Source organism: Dermacentor silvarum, chromosome 4 (genome assembly GCF_013339745.2).
Source record: "Dermacentor silvarum isolate Dsil-2018 chromosome 4, BIME_Dsil_1.4, whole genome shotgun sequence".
NCBI classification, from domain to species: Eukaryota; Metazoa; Arthropoda; class Arachnida; order Ixodida; family Ixodidae; genus Dermacentor; species Dermacentor silvarum.
In genome coordinates this window covers 70683365-70701872 of record NC_051157.2, presented here as the reverse complement: position 1 = coordinate 70701872, position 18508 = coordinate 70683365, and the positions used below count along the sequence as shown (strand labels likewise).

Below are 18508 nucleotides of genomic sequence, written 5' to 3'. Positions count from 1 at the left end.
CTAAAAACGGAACTCAGACAAGAGAACACATGACATAGTATTTTTAAAACCTGAAAGGTGGCTATAACTCTTAGGAGGATGAAAAAAAACTTTAAAAAAATATTTAAAAAAAAAAAGCCAGCAGACAGCAGCAAATCTCTGAAAGCTTGTGGTACAAAGACCGTACCAATCACAAAAGAAAGCGATTCGTCTTCGCCGAGCCCAATGAAAAGGACCTAGCACACAACAGCCCGCTGCAATGAAAGCCACCGCCACTTTATCTTGCAGCCTCAAACTTGCACTCTCACACACCGATCCTCTGGTAGTGTGGTTGTTTTGTGCTGTCCTACGAACGACGGCGTTAGGCCTAGCTACTTCGATATTCGCTACCAAGCTTCTTGCTGTTCAAAGCTGTGGTTTTCATTGAAAGGATTTGCCGCTGTCAGAAATGGCTTTGACTATGCCTTCAGCATCCTTGCCAATGGCTTCAAAGTGCAGAAAGCACAAGATCGGTCTAAGTGTTGCACAACGCAGGTTTACAAAAGTAAGCTTCACCGTAGAGCGGTGTTACACGGTGAAGCATACGCAATGTACTGCAGCAAAGCATACCAAGAGTGGAAAGAGGGCACTGTCATGGAACATAGTATGTATTCCTTGATTATACACGTGCGCACCTGCAAGCTCCTGCCACAGCACAAGCACCAAGACATCTGATAAGTCTACTAGCAGTCCTTCAGAGCTATGTTGAACGTGGTTGTGGTGATTTGGGCCCTTGAAGGCAGTAAAAGGAATGCATTCATAATTTCGGACTGCCAGATTTTCAGACTTTTTGGCAGTTTCTAGGGAGTCTAAAAAACTGGACGATGACGGTACATGCATTGCCAACACCGACCTCTGCCACTATGCCACATGGACATATTAAAGCTCACTGTTGAATAATTTTTATGCTTTCCACAAGAGATGAATCGCAAGAGAGAAGTCCGCCGGGTGCAGAAGGAACGGAGAAACCTTGTGCAAACGTGCAAGCTGGAGCAGAGGGAGAAAGCGAACAGATGAACTAGACGACCGGCGTCCGTGTTTCACAATTTGTCCCGATCAAATGCGTTAAGCAGTGCCGATTCCAAAGCTTCTGTCCATCTTACTCTGGCACAAATGTAGGAGAGAGAGCACATAGGAAAGCAACAAGCACTAAATGAGGAGAGAGAGACGTGCATTACACATGAAGGCTTACGAAGTTGGATGCTAACATTGCACGAGCTACTAGGCACTCACCCTTTCTGTGGCTTTGTAGCTGGTTCTTCCTTGTTCGATTCCTTACTCTCTTCCTCCCCTGATGTGGGGTCATCAAGATCTGCGAACACATTTTTTCGCAAAAGCTTGTCGTACTTCCCAGCTTTCTTCTTGACAACTTCTTCATAAGTGCTATCAGCAATGCACTCTTCCTCTTTCTCACACGCTTTCTCAGTTGTCTCCTCGGCTGGTGCTTCGGCAGCCTTGACCTTTTCTGGTTCAGCTTTCTTTACTTCCCCTTTATTGGGTTTCTTCTTACGTTTCCCTGGCTCCACAGTTTCGTCTGCAATGAAAAAAATGTTTGTTTCTTTTTTTATTCGGCATCTTTTTCCTTTGGCTGTAAGTAAAGGCACACTGTCAAACATGTGTAAATGGCAGTCTTATGGCTGCTGGTTGGGTAGCATACCCCCCCCCCCCCAACTGCTTCCAGCTTCCAGCAATTTACACATAAACAACAAATATGTTCTGCAAGTGAGACTATCTCTGATTTCTCCTTTTATCTTTTTCACAAACATGTTTTTCTATGTTTAGCTTTGTCATTGATCACTGCAAGAGCCTCATAAAAAATTAAATCAAACTATATGCCTCGCACAGGGCATTTCTGTCTCTGAACTCCTTGGTGCTACCGGCTGACATTGCCTATAGCTCAAACAGTCAACAAGCTTTGTTTCCACCCGATTCATTCAATTTGGCCTGTATGGATCATGGAAGTTCTGTTTTCAATGATGACAAAACGTTCGCAACTTGAAAGCTAGTCTATTAACTCTTATTCACTTCTTTTCTGTGGTTAGTATCCCTATACAAAATCATTTGCTTAAAAACTATTTTGACATTGCAGTCAAAATAGTTTGTAGCCATGCAGTGTTCTGCCCCATCGGAAAGACGTGCAAATTTCCATAACCTTCAATGGATTCTTCAGAGCTGCTGTACAGGATGTCCTGGAGCAAGGACTCTTGCAAGGACTCAGGCAATGAGTCTTTCTGCACAGTATTCTCTGACTGAAATAAAAGAAAATGAAGGGGATCAAGTGCTTCCACGATTGGACAGAATGAACAGGATTAGGCATCTACGTCACAAACATGCTGCCGAACTTCAGTAAACAAAACCGTATCTCTAGCCAAAAACACCAATGTTTCCAAACTTAAGTAGTGCAGAGATCTTTTTTTTTATTATTATTATTATTCATGGAACAGTGAGAATACAATCATGTGCAATACTAATGAGATGTCAGTGGTCTGGCACCTAGTGAAATTATGCTTCCCAGTAAGAGTTGAGCTAAAATTTAGACAAAGATAATGAGGCTTCAACTGCTCCAATTGTCATGTTGGGTGGTTGCTGAAGCAGAACCTACTAAAAGCAACAGCTGTACACCTTCAAGAAGAAGCATTCCTGCACACTCATGACACAGCCTGTGTATTTCAGCATGTGTCAGCATGTGCAGTCATGAAAACACATCACGTGCACTGTAAAACTACTGCACAGATGTTACAATTAAGTTTGACATATCCCAATCAGCACCCGAAAGCATGGTAACCAGACTTTGCCACTGGCTGTAACTACTAAAAGCGTTTTACTTGAATGAAGCCACCTTCGACAGGTCTGATGCCCCCTTCAAATTCTTGACCGACCCCAACACTCTGGGGTCTAAAAGATTTTTAACTTTTACACACAGTGATGTTTGAATGTTTATCAATAAAAATTATTGTTTTTTAGAACAGGGACCCAAGTTGGTAAATTCAATTCTTTCCCATAAAATACATGACAACAATATGACATTGTACTGCAGTCTGGATGGATAATTTAAAAAAATTATAGGGTTTTACGTGCCAAAACCACATCTGATTATGAGGCGCACCATAGTGGGGATATCCAGAATAATTTGGGCCACCTGGGATTCTTTATAGTGCACCTAAATCTACACGGGTGTTTTCGCACTTCGACCCCATCGAAATGCGACCGCCGTGGCCGGGATTTGATCCCGTGACCTCATGCATGGCAGCTTAATGCCAAAGCCACTAAGCAACCATTGCAGGCTGGACTGACGCACTTGCACATTTGAAAATGAAATGAAAAAGGGCAACATATTTTATTTTCTTCACTGATAATCAGCCCTGTTTAACACCAGAAACACAAATAACTTTTGAAAGGGTAAACTACCTGCATCAGCTTCCTGACCTGTTTATTAAGAAGAGCCAGGTAGCCCATCTACTGGGAAAATCACACGAATGACTAACTGTCGGACTAGTTGGCGTTGTATGTAGACTATTAAGGTTAATTAGTGCAATAAAATGATAAACATAAGAAAGGAGGCAAATGTGAGTATTGGCACTCACATATCTTCAAAACTGTGAACTTTAAGATTGACAAAAATCCTGTGGGCACAACACCAAGAGGGTGAGGAAATATCGCAAATTGCCCCAACAATGTTCCCATAAATAATGCCAAACAAACAAAAAAAGAAAATGTAGGAAGGAGAAGACAACCATCATGAATGATGCGCCAGGAACTTCCTCGGTGCTCCCACTCGCCACCTCCGCGTCGTCCTCATCGTCAGAGTCGTCACTCGAGTCATCTGACACTGTAGAATTTACATAATGATGCTTTGATTGTTTACACAAATTTTATTTAAAAAAAGCTTTAACAAAAAGCAACAGAATGTGAAGCTGGGCTAGCTGGGAAGTATTCCATTTATTTGCTTAGGTGTAGCTGAAGATAAAAGGATATGACAAGCACTGACTTGCAAGTGAGGCGTCTTGTGAACAGGTGATTTATAGGTTAACACAATTAAAAATTAGAACAGAACCAAACAGGACAATCGTGCCACACCAAGATGTGACAAATCATTAACAAAGCACAATGGGTCGCCTCATGTAAATGTCAGATTTTCTTTTCTTTTTTTTGATATTGAAACATATTGAGGCAGTTATACGACGTAAGATCCTTGAAAGGCTAGGCGTTAAACAATGCCACATTGTTTCACTAGAGATGTTGTGTACAGGAACTGAACGCCACAAACCTGTGGACAACAAAAAAAGCTAGCCCAACAAGAACATGGATGACGATATGCGCATAGCTACCCAAAAGAAGTGCAAGCTTGCAGCCCATTTACTTCCTGGCATATTCCCAGACCTGCTAACCTTACAACTTGAAAAGTAGCAGTCGAAGCCAAAAAAAAAAACTAAAATTTTGTGAAACTTAGAAAAAATTGTTCATTACTCAGCAAGTTTATTGTTTATTAAGGAGTTACCGCTAGAATAGTCTACACCTCAGAAAAATAGAAATGTTTATGACACTTATTCAGGAAATATTCACATAAGCATGCATTTTTTTACCTTTCTCCAAGCACACATCTTTTGTGGAATACATACGCGCTTTATTAATGCTGATTTACTTTAGACATTGCGGCACAAGTGGAACAACAGAGACACATAAGCAACTTATTTTCAAATCAGTGACTTTCAGCAAATTTGTTGCTGCCGATTTCGCCTGCTTCACAAACTTGTTTGTAATAAACTTACTCGAAGCATGTGCCCTCTGGCTTCCTTTCACCATCAAAGTCTTCAAATGAAAGGTTCAGAGACTGACGAGTTAAACTTTTTATTGAACAGCATTACTTCTTTATAAACAGTGATGCAACATTAGTAAAATCATAAAATAATCTGTCATTTTTAAATTTTGGGGGGAAATTTGGAAGAGTTGGCAGGTATGTCTTCATGACGTCAGTGCATTCAAGCCAGATTTCTGATCATTGTATAATTTGGGGAATGGGAAGGAAACAGATAATTCAGGCAATGGCGTAGCCAGAGCTGCCGGGCTTCAGCGCGCCACCCCCCCCCCCCCCCCCAAAAAAAAAAATTTTCCTGTCCACGCCCTGCTCCCTTTTATCATGTGCACGTGCACCAAGTGTACAGATTTGCACTACACGGAATTGTGATTTTTGTCCAGTTTACAACTACACCAGGCATTTGATAACCATAATAATCAATGCCAAAATCATAAGAGAGACCTGAGAGGTTCTTGGAAACCATCGAGAGGGCATATGCAACCTTAGCTCCCCGCCCCAAATAAAGATGCTGGCTATGCGCCTGAATTCAGGCTAGTATGGAGGTTGGGGAAGAAGTGCCACTGATTTCTGGGGAAAAAACATGTCAGCACCCATAATTCCTGGACTTGGCACCAGCATATAATTTTTCACAATGCTTCCAATCAACTAGCCCAGCTTTCTTATTTCATTTAAAATGGACAGTCCTGTACAAGGCCTATCACTCTTTCTCAATCAAAACTCCCCAGGACACATATTACAACAAATGCCCCTTGTGCGGCACTGGTAAAATCAAGCATGCACACCCTGTCAGGTGGGCTACTCAATAAGGGTGGGTGCCTGAAAGAAGCACAACATCCATCCATGTTCATTTCAGAAGCGTACAAAATGCTTATGAAAAAAAGTCAAGCATATGCTAGTAGATATAGTGACATTATTTTCATCATTCATTTCAAAAAGCAATAAAGGAACATGACATGCTTTTCCCTTGCAACCCTCCCCACCAAAGTGAGTGTTCAATGAACTTACCTATTCTCTTGCTGCTCGCAGCTTTCTTTTGTTTTTTAGGACCCTTCTGTCTTTTCGTTTCAACTTCCCCTTCAGGTGCTTTCACTTCACGTTCAGATGCTTCATTAGCTGGGGCCTTCTTGGTCATCCTTATTGGAGCAAGAAGCTTAGCAATCTCTTTCTCTTCATCGTCCATGATATCACTTTCATCATCACCCATGATTCCGTCAATCTCCATCTTTGCAGCGGCAATTATCGAGGGGTCTATGTTCAGGCGCTGTATCTCCACAGACGGGGTCATCTCCAGTTTTGGATCACCATAATCCTCAAGGGCTTTTTCGAGGCACTTGTCAGCTGATTCACTCAACTGTGCAACTGAACCACTAGAGACACGCCTCCTCTTTTTCGGAGACCTTTGCTTCAGAGCACGAGGTGTGCTTGTTGAAGGATCATTAAGTTCATCATCACTCGATGACTGACTAGAGTAGTTCAAGCTTCGTATCAAGGCACGACGTGCTTTCATATCTTTACTCAGTGGAGTACGCTTTTTCGGCTGAAGAACAGTTTTCTGTGGTGTCGAATGCTTTTGGTGTTTACCCTCCTCGGAACTTGGGAAGCTCTCAGTCATTCGATTGTCTTCATCCACAGAATCATCACTACTACCGTTTGCCTTCTCTGCTTTCTTCACTTTTCTTGATACTTTGCCTATGCTAGCCTCAACACATTCATCGCTGCTTGGACTCATGTCAACAGTGCTCACAGACTCACGACGTCTTGCATGAGTCTGTGCGTCTCGAGACTCTTGTTGTGCTTGTTTGTCCACAGCCTTCTCCTCCTCTTTATTCTCGGGAGGTGTTTCAGGTATAATTTCTGATTTATCCATGTCTTTCTTATGCTTCCCGAACAGGTCAGCAAGAAGGCTTTCTGACTCGTTCTCACTTTCGCCATTTAAGATCACTGGTGAGAATTCATCACCCAGGCTTAGAACGGGTGGAATGTCAATGGGAACAGGTGCTGCATCTTCCTTCTTATTATTTTCTGGCATTCGTGCCAGACCCTCATCAACAGAAATAGCACCCCCTACTATATTCAGTGGTGCACCCAACTCTTCAGTAGCCCTGTTCACTTTTGGACAGTTTGTTCCACACACTGAATATGATTCACTTCCTTTGTCATTCTGCTTGTGTTGGCTTTTTTTGGCCTTTCCGCCTCGCTTCTTCAGCATTTCACCATCATCACAAGAATCACTAAGACTGCTGCATTCTTCCAGTACAATGGGTTCTTTAACTTCACATTGCTTCTCGGCATAAACAGGTTGAGATTCCACCGAAGCAGAGCACCCATGCCAACCATTCCCTGCATCTTTCTTAGCCTTATCAACTGAAATATCCTCTGCTGCTTCAGTCTGCAGTGTACTTAAATTTCCTGTAGCACTGTTGGCTTTAGGACTGTGAGCATCAGATGCTGCTTCAGCCACTGGTGCACTCAACCTTTCTGCCATGCTGTTGGCTACAGCACTGTGGGCATCAGACTTCGCATCCAATATGTTGCCTTCTTTGCTATGTTCCTTGCGCTTTGTCTTCGAATCATTGTCAGGACTGCTAAAATGACCACATTCTTCATCCAGCACAAGCAGCCTTTTGTTCTTGGCTAGTTTCTTTGCATCACTGGGCTGGGAGTCCACCGACGCAGATGACTCGCGACATTCCTCCTTACCAGCCTTCTGCTCTGGTTTCTTTTTCTGGGACTTCATTTTGCGCTTTTGACATTCTTCTGCACTTTGGGCAATGCGAGACAAGCAGCGGGCGTGGTTCCGAAGCAACTTGCTCATGTTTGCCATGAGTTCTTCTTGCCCGCCAGCTGTCAATTCAGACAGTGTTCGCTGAAGTTCGGCTGTTTTCTGCAAGGCCAGTTTCTGTACTTCCGCTTCACTGAGCTTCATTGCACCACTAGAATCAGAAGTGCCCGATGATGTGCTCTTTGCCAGTTGGCAACTATAGTCACCAATCATTTTGGCATAGTTGACCATCGGCACAAGCGGTGCTGGATCACACACATAGCAGTGCCACTCTTTTAGTGAACCAACCCGGGCCACCTCTCGACGAGAAAGGTTGCGGTGAATGCAATTCTTGCAAAAGGCACGGGTGCACGAGTCACACACAATCAGTTTTCCACCTTCTGCACACCAGCTGCAGTACTCGTCAGTGCCGCTGTCATCTTTCTTAAATTGGCCGTCACCATAGTAGCTGTAGCACCGCTGAAAGAAAAATTTTAATTAATTTATTTAAATTCTGGGGCTTTACGAGCCAAAAACCATAATCTGATTATGAGGCACCCCGTAGTGGGGTACTCGGAATTTATTTTAGCCACCTGGGGTTCTTTAATGCGCACCCGATTAACTACGCAGTCGTTTTTGTACTTTGCTTCCATTGAACCCATGATCTCACGCTTAGCAGCCCAAAACTGTAGCCGCTAAGCAACCCCACCCCGCTAGTTCTGCTGAGAGAAACCATTCCCAAAAATAAAAGCAATAACTGAATTACGACATGCCATCCTTATGAAGTCAAGCTTAAGCAAGCTCTTTCTTGCCCAATCACCACGGGAATGACGGTTACTGCAAGGTTGATGCATTGAGCTCCCCCTTTAAATATCACACACTTTATTCCAAGCTGGCCATTTATTTGATTTATTGTTTCTTAAATATTTAATTAAGTGCTGTGCCAGAGGACACTAATCTGGCCACTGATGCACACTCCTGGCCATGCTTGAGATAATTTGTGACCATGAAACATCCATAGGCTGGTTGCACCATCTACTCGGAAGGGAGGTGGGGAGCTGGTTAAAAATTTTTATGATAAGTCTTATCTTTGTGCACACATGGTGCGACAAAGCTTATTGACTGCCTGTGTTGGCCACATCTCTCGTTTCTCAATATGGCGGGCTGGCGCACCCCCCCCCCCCCCCCTTTTTTTAACCATGCCGAAATTCAAGAACTTCTTATTCAGAGGACTTTGATATTGCGAGGTGTCTTCAAGGGACGGTGACAGTGATGAAGAGGTCCTGTTTCCTGAGAAACACTAGTTATCCTAATTAAAATAATTAGCTTAAGTCTAAATTGGCAACCTATCGCCACTTTGAATTTAAAGCCTAATTTAAAGCCTACTTAATGTGTTATACCTGTGCTACGGGTGCACAAGAAATTACGTCCAATAATTATTGCCTTAAGTTCCCTAATGACAGTTTTTTTGGCAGAGCTGCCACACGTCTAAATTTAATTACATTTAACAAGATGATGTCGATCACAGCATCCTCTGAACTGGGCAATTTTAGGGTATTAATGAAAAAATAAATGTGTTTACAAGTTTAATCTGCCTTCAAAATGGTTAAATGTAACAATAAACATACAACGGTGCCATTAGCTTGACCAATGCAGTGTCAAATCCGAAGCCCAGAAGCAAAATGGAGTCTGCTGGATTGAAGTCATTGCAATGCCAACCTGAGTGTAATGTCATGACAAAAACTTGCTAAAATTGTGAATACAGTGGAATATAGTTAACTCAAACCCACTTATTTCGAACTTCTGGTTTATTCAAAGTGACAAAATTATGTGTATTTGAATGTGCCGGAACGCCTGGTAATTCGAATGCCAAGGCATTTGTGATGGTTAATTGGAATGTATCGCGCCCCTAAGCAGCCGTGCCCAGCTGTGTGCCAGCTGCCACTCCGTCTCCTGTTGCAAGAACTACAGTGTTTGGGTGCGTACAACAATAGCATGAAAAATGTGGCCGTATAAACCGCACAGACAAATATTTGTATTTGTCTAGTTTTTGCAGATGTTCTTGTCAGGTCAACAATATTGATGAGCTGCCATGAAAGGGTTAATTCGAACTCCATTTAATTCAAACAAATTTTTGGGCCCCTTTGAGTTAGAATTATCGATATTTGGCTGTACTAGGATATGAACACTGTTTTATATTAATGTTGAAAATGGTTTTTAATTATTCAAAAACTGTAAGAAAAGCATTTGATATTCAATTCAGTCTCAAAAATTATAATTTGTTCACCCCTATTTATAAGTGACAGTGATGCTGTTATAACTGCCAATACTTATTGACCTCCAGAAGAATAGCGTCAATTAGACAAAAGGGCCATTAGTTTTCCCACCATATTTCAGTGATCACTGCTTGAACAATCGAATTGCAAGCCAAAAAACTCCCAAGCAGGTCCCAGAGAAGAGCAGGGAGAAAATTGCAATTTCATCACATCTGGAAAGTACAGTAACAGATTGTAAAATGGGCTCCTGGGTGCATAAATCCTGATGAGAGATGGCAAGTCTTGGCAAGTCTGAGCATGCTTCATTGCCTCACAGTGTAAACTTGACAAAGTTAGTTGACGGTGCTTGTCAACCTTGGCTTGCGTCATATTACAGGATGAGAGATAATTAAAAATTTTGCAAAGATAACTTTCTTGCGCAATAGCCGCTCCTTCCTCAAGATTTCCCACAAAAGCCCCCACTGGTGTGACTACTACATAAATAAAAATACCAGGTCTTTTATAGCCTGGTATTTTGGTGTGAAAGTTTATTTTTCTTCACAATGTGAAGCATGCAGAGTGCCATAGGTTGATACAGATAATGTAAAGTGTGAAGCACGCCAATGCACAGCAATGGTATAGCTCGACATGGCTAAGTTGGAGTCTGTGGGTTTTTCTAAAAAGGATGACTTTATCACTTTACAGCATACGGTGCTGTTTAAACGGCCTGGTAAAATTGAAAGATTTTCTTCATTCCTCAATAAAAGTTGAGTGTGCAGCTATTACAAGAGTGCAGTCATTGCACAAGTTCAATGAATCGAAATGGGAATAAGACACAGTACTAAATGCTTTAGAATGAGTCCCTTTGACGTGCATGACAAATCATTGCCTGCAGTCTACAAGCACTAAATTGCATACTTAGGGACACAAAAAGAATATCCACATTACTTCGAAAGCTTGAACCCCTCCAGAGTGTAATAAGTTTAAGACAACACAGTTATACAGTGCAGCAGTTTATACCAACCCTGACATGTTATGTATAATATGCTACATTTTAATAAAGTTAGTTACTAAGGCACATCACAATACAATGATGAACCTGTTGTCTGCCTACGCTTATTATAGAACAGCTACCAGACACTTACCCTGCAGACAAGGACATCGAGAACTCTGTGAAAGCGGACCTTGCTCTTGTCATGATGATTGACCTGAGATCCACATGATGTGCAAACGACACATAGGGTGGCAATCTCTTCATCTGCGAGAGAACAACAATTTAAAAGGGATGTTAGGAAACAGATGTGAATGTTGAGCAATAAAATGCTACTGATGTTTCTGTCACCTGATTTGAAACTATTGAACTGAAACAGACTGGCGTGTGGGATCATTCAATAAAACATGCAATTCAATATTTAAGTTTTTTTTTTTTTTCTTTAAGAGCCAAATCCAGAAACCAAAACTGGGCTAAATTTGATTTAAATGTAAAGTACACCTAGGTGTGCTTTATTTTAATGATTGTAATCAAAACAGGCCAATTCCTGATTGTAACACACTAAAAAAAAACAGTTTCAAATCAAAAATAAGCCAATTGTTGCACCTGCTTGAACCAAAGTGAGCCAGATCCATTCAACCAGTGCTGCGTGAACGCCTCCTGACCAAAACAACCAACATGGCCGCATGCAGTCTGTTTCACGTGCACTAGTTGCCTTATCGTGTTTTTGGTCAAAGACGGTACACTTCAAATGGAAGACGACGGAAATGAAGAGATTGGGGACCGGTCTATTCCTTGAATTGAATGAATTGAATTATGGGGTTTTACGTGCCAAAACCACAATTTGATTATAAGGCACGCCAAAGTGGGGGACTTGGGAAATTTGGACCGCCTGGGGTTCTTTAACGTGCACCTAAATCTATGTACAAGGGTGTTTTCGCATTTCGCCCACATCGAAATGCGGCCTCCGTGGCCAGGATTCGATCCCGCGACCTCGTGCTCAGCAGCCCAACACCATAGCCACTGAGCAACCACGGCGGGTCGGTCTATTCCTTGAAGTGATCCCAAACAGAGGATGCAACCGACGCAGACAGATTAGGGATGTTAAGTTTGTCGCAAAGTATTACGATATTGATCATGCACTGATATTTAATCTTTTTTGGGTAGTCAATGCAACTGCCAATAAAATGGTTCAATCAAAATGAGCGAATTACTGTGTTACATATCTATAAGAGCCAAATCCGAACTTTACTCCTGAACTACGGCGATAGTAGGCTATATACATTTTAACTGTAATATAGCTTTGAGGTATTTTGATGACATGAGCGCACTGACAAAAAATTGTTGGAGCAAGCTCGACCATATTGCCAGTAGCAAACAACTGCGTTTTTTGCACGTCCGTTTAATGTAGGCTTGGCCCTTTTAGAAAAAAAAAAAAACGCCTCATTTGGTTTGAATTTCGGCATTCGTAATAACCAGTGCAACATGCTTTTATTTTTTTGCTATAAAAAACTTAACGAAAAAAAAAAATTTTTTTTAATGCGAATGCTTTGTATTTAAGCACATAGCTATAGGGACTGTGCAGCACCTACAGAGGGCATGGGCATCACCAGCGCCCCAATGACCATTCCAGCATTACGTTGAGTGCCGATCAATCACACACGGCATATGCCGATCAATATCGGAGGCCATGCATTCACTACCTTTGGAAGCCATACATTCCCCTGTGCATGCTTGCGACTGTTGCGTTCATAATTAATGGGGACACCAGGCTGACCTTAACAGCTGAAAATTATTACAACAAATAAAAAGCGGACAAACGTTGTGGGCTGAAATGTTTCCGTCTGTGAGTAGCACCCAGTGCTCCAAAATCACCTCAAAGGGGTACAGACAATATATTATTGACTATTCATTTTCTTGCATTATAAGAAGGTCGTAGACCTCTAAAGATAGAAAAAGCAGTGATGAGCCTCAGAGAATGGCAAGTAATTTAATATGGTAGCTTTTCTACACACAGTTTCAGTTTCGTTTCCCAGGAGGACACTGTGTTGCGACGTCAAGGTATGTGGTCCACAGTATGTGTCCAGGAACAGGACACTGCAATGTATTAGAACCTCACTCCAGCTCACTCGGTCGCCTCCCATGCTGTTACCCGTAATGGCCGATGCAGCAGCGCAGCAGACAACAGAGCAAGCTAGAGCAAGTGTTAAAATGTTGCACTGTCGTGCTCTCGCATGACAACACGCTGTGTCGTGATGTCCCGTCCAATGTCAAATCGAAACATTTTTGTTCCGGTTTTTGTTTTGGTTCACTGAAAACGGTTTAGCTCCAGTTAAAACTGCAGAGCAAATAAACAATGATTTACACCGGTTCAAATTCATTTGTAAAACATTGATGGAACCGCGGTACTTGGTCTTTTGGAGCTGCTTTCGGAGCAGGAAAAAATTGCAGTTTGGAGTAGAAAAATTTGCTGTTTGAAGCAAGAAAAGAATGTTTTGGAGCAGTAACTTGCTGCTCTGGTGAAGAGATGAAGTTCTGTATAAGGTATAAGTTAGTATCTTCTGAAACATTGCATTCAATACTTATTATACTAGATGCAAGTATTTATTCTTCAACTTGCTGTTCGATTTTATTGTTATTACATAAGAAGATGAAGATAAACCCAAACTTAATCCTTATTAACAGTTAATTCTGCATTTCAATAAAGAGTTATGCCCCCACCCCTCCAAACCGTCCTTGGCTTTGTTATCCATTTCATCTGCTAAACGTTTAATCTGTTATAGCGTTTCATCCACAAAACAAGTTGAATTCGCTAAGCCTAACAATTCTTTACTAATATGGTGCAAGCACTGTATCCTCGCGCATTAATAATAATGAGTAAGGATAAGCTCATGTGCTTAAAGCTCATGCTCTTCACAACGCGTGGTCTTCTAGGCTGTTCCAAGCAAGGCACTGGCACACACTGTTCAGCGCTCACACAATGTTAATAAAGAATTGGGTGGCTGTACTATATCAACACTATATACCCCTACAATTGAAATTGCTAGCTGAGCAAGTTGATAGTTGATGAGAAGCAAGACTAAGCAGCGCAAATCCAGATGGAACAGTGGCAATAATAAATTGTCCTCCCAGGTCCAGATTGAATAGCGTCTGTATTGTGCGACTTCTGCATCCGTGACTACTTCCTTGTCCCGTGCGTGTCGGTGCACGCCTGGCACAATACCTGCGATAAACAACACTTTGGCGCAGTATGTAGCAGGATTTCTTACACGGTGCAGTTTGGCGAAACTGGCGCTGCACTTCCATTACTGGCATAACTGAAGAATTGCAGGAAAACAGAACAAATTTATTTTGTACAAAAACTTGACGTTTATGTTAAGCTGCACTAAAATGTTATGCCTGTTTGTTGTTCAGGCTGCACGTAGTTACAAAATAATTAAGCAGATCCAACACTAATACTGGCATCTATGTGAAGCGAAACTTCTTTGAGGGAAAGGGGGGGGGGCATATTGAGGAAACACAGAGAAGTCTTCCAGCCTTCTACGTCAGGGGGAAAGCCAAGAGCGGAAAAATAAGGGATGAGGAGTAATAATGATGAGGAAAGGCAGCAGAATGCGATTTTAGACACACTCATGTTCAAAGGGCCTATTCACAGCCTTGAATCTAGGCCTGTGTTAAATAAATATTCCAAGAGCCTTGATGCTTCATTAGGATGTCTGGTCGATGGCCCAGTCACACTTTTTTATCTGAGCGGTCTGTTAATTGGCACTAACGAAGAGGTCAATGTCTGCCATTGACAGTCATACTAGAGAAAAGCAACAAGTGTGTGCGCTCCACTGTCTCAAATACTTAGCACTTATCAGTCTGGCGGGTCCGGACGTCAGATGCGATGCAAATATTGTCTCGTTAAAACAATACCTAGTCTGCCCTCGGACGCAATACGCTGAAAACCATACTGACTATGCTGCTACTTTTAAAATCATGGGAAGATGATGTGTATTCACAAATGAAGTAGCATAGCTGAGCCACAATTCCAGAAGCTCCAGAAAAGGTGGCCAACTTGAACCAAACACCATTCATTTTTGCTTTCGGTGTCGCTTCGTACTGAAAAAAATGTTGTAACGTTCCAGTTCCGTTCCAATTTGAGCAAAAATTAAGGTTTTCTTCGGTTTTCGGTTTAGTTCCAGTTCAATACCCTGGTCACCACACAGTATATCCTCCTAGGACACAAAATTAAACTGGCTGTAGAAAAGCTATTGTATTAAATTAGTTATGAGAAGCTGCGAGGCTTGTCACAATTTTTTTCCAGCGTTTAGAGGTCTAGGTCCTTCATGTAACGAAAAAAATGAATAGTCAGAAACATCATGTCAGTCCCATTTAATGTGCACGAAATAGATGCTTGTGTTCAAGTTATATTAAAGTTCTGTTTTGGGTGCATCAGTACTGCCATAGGCTAGAAACATTATTGCTAAATTTTGAGTGCCGCAAAGTGATCTTATAGTTATCACAAGTCGGTGCTGCATTGGAATGGACTAGCTAAGCAAGTATGCATCGCAATGGTTGTGCGACACAGAGTACACATTGTTGACACTAACATGAGTATAGCTACAAAAGAAGCCGCAGCTTTAATGTTTCGTATATTTTGTACTTAGTAAGTAGTCTTGAATAGAAAAAAAAACTTGAAATATCTTTTTGTTTACAGTCAAATTTAGCTCAATCTCAAATCTATATATGTCTAATTAATTGATCTACAGAAGATCACTACGTTAAGACTCATCGCTACAGTGCAGTCCCCTTATAACACTACCACAAACAATCATACATTAACTATAACAATGAGTCGACTTAAAGAGTATCAACTTATGCATTAGGGCTATCAGAAAAGAAAATACATATACAGGGTCCTGCATATTTCACTTAATGTGTTTGGAAAAAAATTTATCGCTTACTGCTACACTGTTCTTGCCAAAATTTTGCAGAAGGATCGAATTTTGGAGTCAGTGTAACACTTGCCACAGTTAATTAGCTAGTTTTTAAGAAAAACATGCAAATTTGCCTTCGCTTGAGAATGCGAGCTGCTGTTGGACGGCACAAGCATAAACTTGTGTCGTCGCCTGGTGGCAGCTACAGACCGCAACCGGTCAGGGAGGGCTGCCACGTGTTCCAGGAGCGGGCAACACGCGGCAGCCTTCCCTGAAACGCTGCTTTCCACTAGCAAAGGCAAATGTTCACTCTTAGTGCGACAGCAACTATATGGTCACTCCAGGCGGATTTCTGCCGTCGGCGTCGCCGTGAGGTTCCGTATGAAGTCCAAGGGCGATGAAATCCTCGCCGTGCGCCGTATGAGCGAGAGCGTGCGTGGGTGAGCTGGCGATCGAGGCTCAATCTCGCCCACGCAAGAAGGGAAAGCTGACAGGAAACACCATCTTCCGTCGCGCAAAAGGTCATGGGGGGACGCGAGAGAGGTAGGTGGGGGCGGCATTGTTCTGAGACACAGGACTGTGGCCAGGGGGGAAGGTTTGGGGCCCGGCCCCTCCCTCCCCCTATATGCTTATGGGGGGGGGGTGCTCTCCAGCAGGGCTCCCGGCACCCCGCTGTGCAAAGGAACTTTTCGACGCTGAAGCGCCTCAAAACCTACCTTCACAACAGCTCTATCGAGGTATGATTGAATGGGTTGGCCCTGATGTCACTCTACAGAGAGTCCGTTGATGTGAGCAACGTAATCACAACGTTTACAAAGAAGGCATGGAGACTTGTTCTTTAGGCTTGCGAACTTAAGGAGCCAGTGCGGAGAAGGACTGACACAAACGGGCGCACCGCACCGCGGACTTGTGGGACCTGACAGGATCACTGTCGACCGTTCCACGCCAGAGGCTGGGTGAAGCTCGTCTTGAGTGTGCTTCAATACGACGAATATTTCCACTATTCATCTTTTTATATTTGGCTCTGAGTAGCGCTTTTATTTTTATTAATGAAATCTATTGAGACAAATTGTCCGTATAAAGATATTATACTATTAGGAATATTCATGTCAAAAAGAAAAACATAAGATACGAATAAAATAGTATTTAAAAAGTCACATAAAATTACATACTGCAATTTTCACCGAAAATAATTACTGAGAAATAGGTGCTTCCTCAAATAATAGTCAAGGCCTTCAGCAAATGCCCCCCCCCCCCCCCGAAAGAAATTCAAGGCTACGGGTCTGCTCAGACAGCAACTGCGCATTTCGCATGGGGAAGCGCCGATCGCGGCTCGATCTCGCGCGCAGCGCGGGAGGAGGAGGCGTTTGACTCCGGCGCCAACTGCGTACTTTTCACGGCCACGCGCAACTTAACTTGAAAGCAATCTGCAGGCGGCTCATGCCTTCATGCGTGCGCTGTTTGCGATGAAGCGATACAGAGCACGATGGTCACTTCGCTCGCCGCTGCTGCCGCGCTTCCTGACGCCAGCGTTTTGACAGCGAGTATCCGCGGTCATCTAGGAGCGCGATCTTGTACGCGTTCCAAAATGGAACGGAGGCGTTCCGTTCCATCGAGCCGCACACGATTGGCCAATTTCAACCGCGACGTTCAAATTGACCAATCGTGTGCGGCTCGATGGAACGGAACGCCTCCGTTCCACTTTGGAACGCGTACAAGATCGCACCCCAAGTGTGATGTCATGTTCGCGCTGACACCATGCTTGTTAATCTAGTTAGCAAGCGAATATTTCGAAGTTTACAAGGCCGATAAATTTGCTATGGCAATCGATGTTTCGCCTTTCGGGCGAAACTGAGACTTTTTTTTTTTTTTCCCTTAAAATCCTGGCAACGAACTATGGCAAGTGTTACACTGAACGACGCAGACTCCAAAATACTATCCTTCTGCAAAATTTCAGCAAGAACAGAGCAGCGGTAAGAGCAAAATCTTTTTTTCTAACTAAGAGAAATATGCAGGACCCTGTATAACGATAAGTTATTCACGGCGTATCGCATATAACGATCAAACGTTTGCGTTCTGGACGGCGTTTTCCATGCAGCATCACGTCATTTACGTTGCTAAGTCCCTTTAAACGAGCGATGCCGAGACGGGGCGAAAAGTCTGCCTACGCAAGTTCGTATCTCGCCGCGCATGCCATTGAGCGATTTTCGCAGTGAGTTTTCACATGCGTCGACGACCGCGCGATTTCCAGCGGAGAGAAGAGGGGAAAAAACAAAAAAGCAATGAGCCCCCCCCCCCCCCCCTTCTACACTACCACTATCTACCTCTCTCTATCCCTCAGCGAGCGCGGAAACAGCCCCAAAGCAGCGCACAGACCAGATAGAAGACGGCACCGACAAAGCGCAAAGCTGTGTCACTTGAGACGAAGCTGCAAATTTTGAAAGACTCAAATCAAAGAGTACGAGCTTACGGAGTCGACGAAAACCAGGAGCGCTGCGATCTTGAAGGCTGCAACCAGTGGCCATGCCGATCAACGGAAAAGGCGGGATTTGTGCTCCAAGGCGAAACCCTGGCATGGGTTAAACCAACCAACGCGTCTTTATAGGAGGCGTTGAACCAACACGGTGGAAGCCGCTGACATTACCAAGATCTGGGAGCAAGTCACAATTGATGATGAAACAGGTGGTGCTTCGATGGAGGAGTTCTTGAGTGCAGATAGTACTGCCTCGTCCTGCGAAGAGATCC

General features: G+C 43.0%; 1 protein-coding gene across 5 annotated transcripts in view; it reads right to left on the bottom strand.

Annotated features, from left to right (window-relative positions):
* Nucleotides 1-18508, bottom strand: part of LOC119450203 (transcriptional regulator ATRX-like) — a 140049-nt gene that overhangs the window by 86851 nt on the left and 34690 nt on the right. For all 5 annotated transcript variants that reach the window (XM_049665705.1, XM_049665706.1, XM_049665707.1 and 2 more), the window contains 5 exons: nucleotides 10996-11108; nucleotides 5840-8075; nucleotides 3753-3847; nucleotides 2171-2267; nucleotides 1252-1552 (listed from right to left, as the gene is read on the bottom strand). In XM_049665705.1, the coding sequence (XP_049521662.1) occupies nucleotides 1252-1552; nucleotides 2171-2267; nucleotides 3753-3847; nucleotides 5840-8075; nucleotides 10996-11108 (2842 nt within the window). The remainder of the gene's footprint in view (nucleotides 1-1251; nucleotides 1553-2170; nucleotides 2268-3752; nucleotides 3848-5839; nucleotides 8076-10995; nucleotides 11109-18508) is intronic.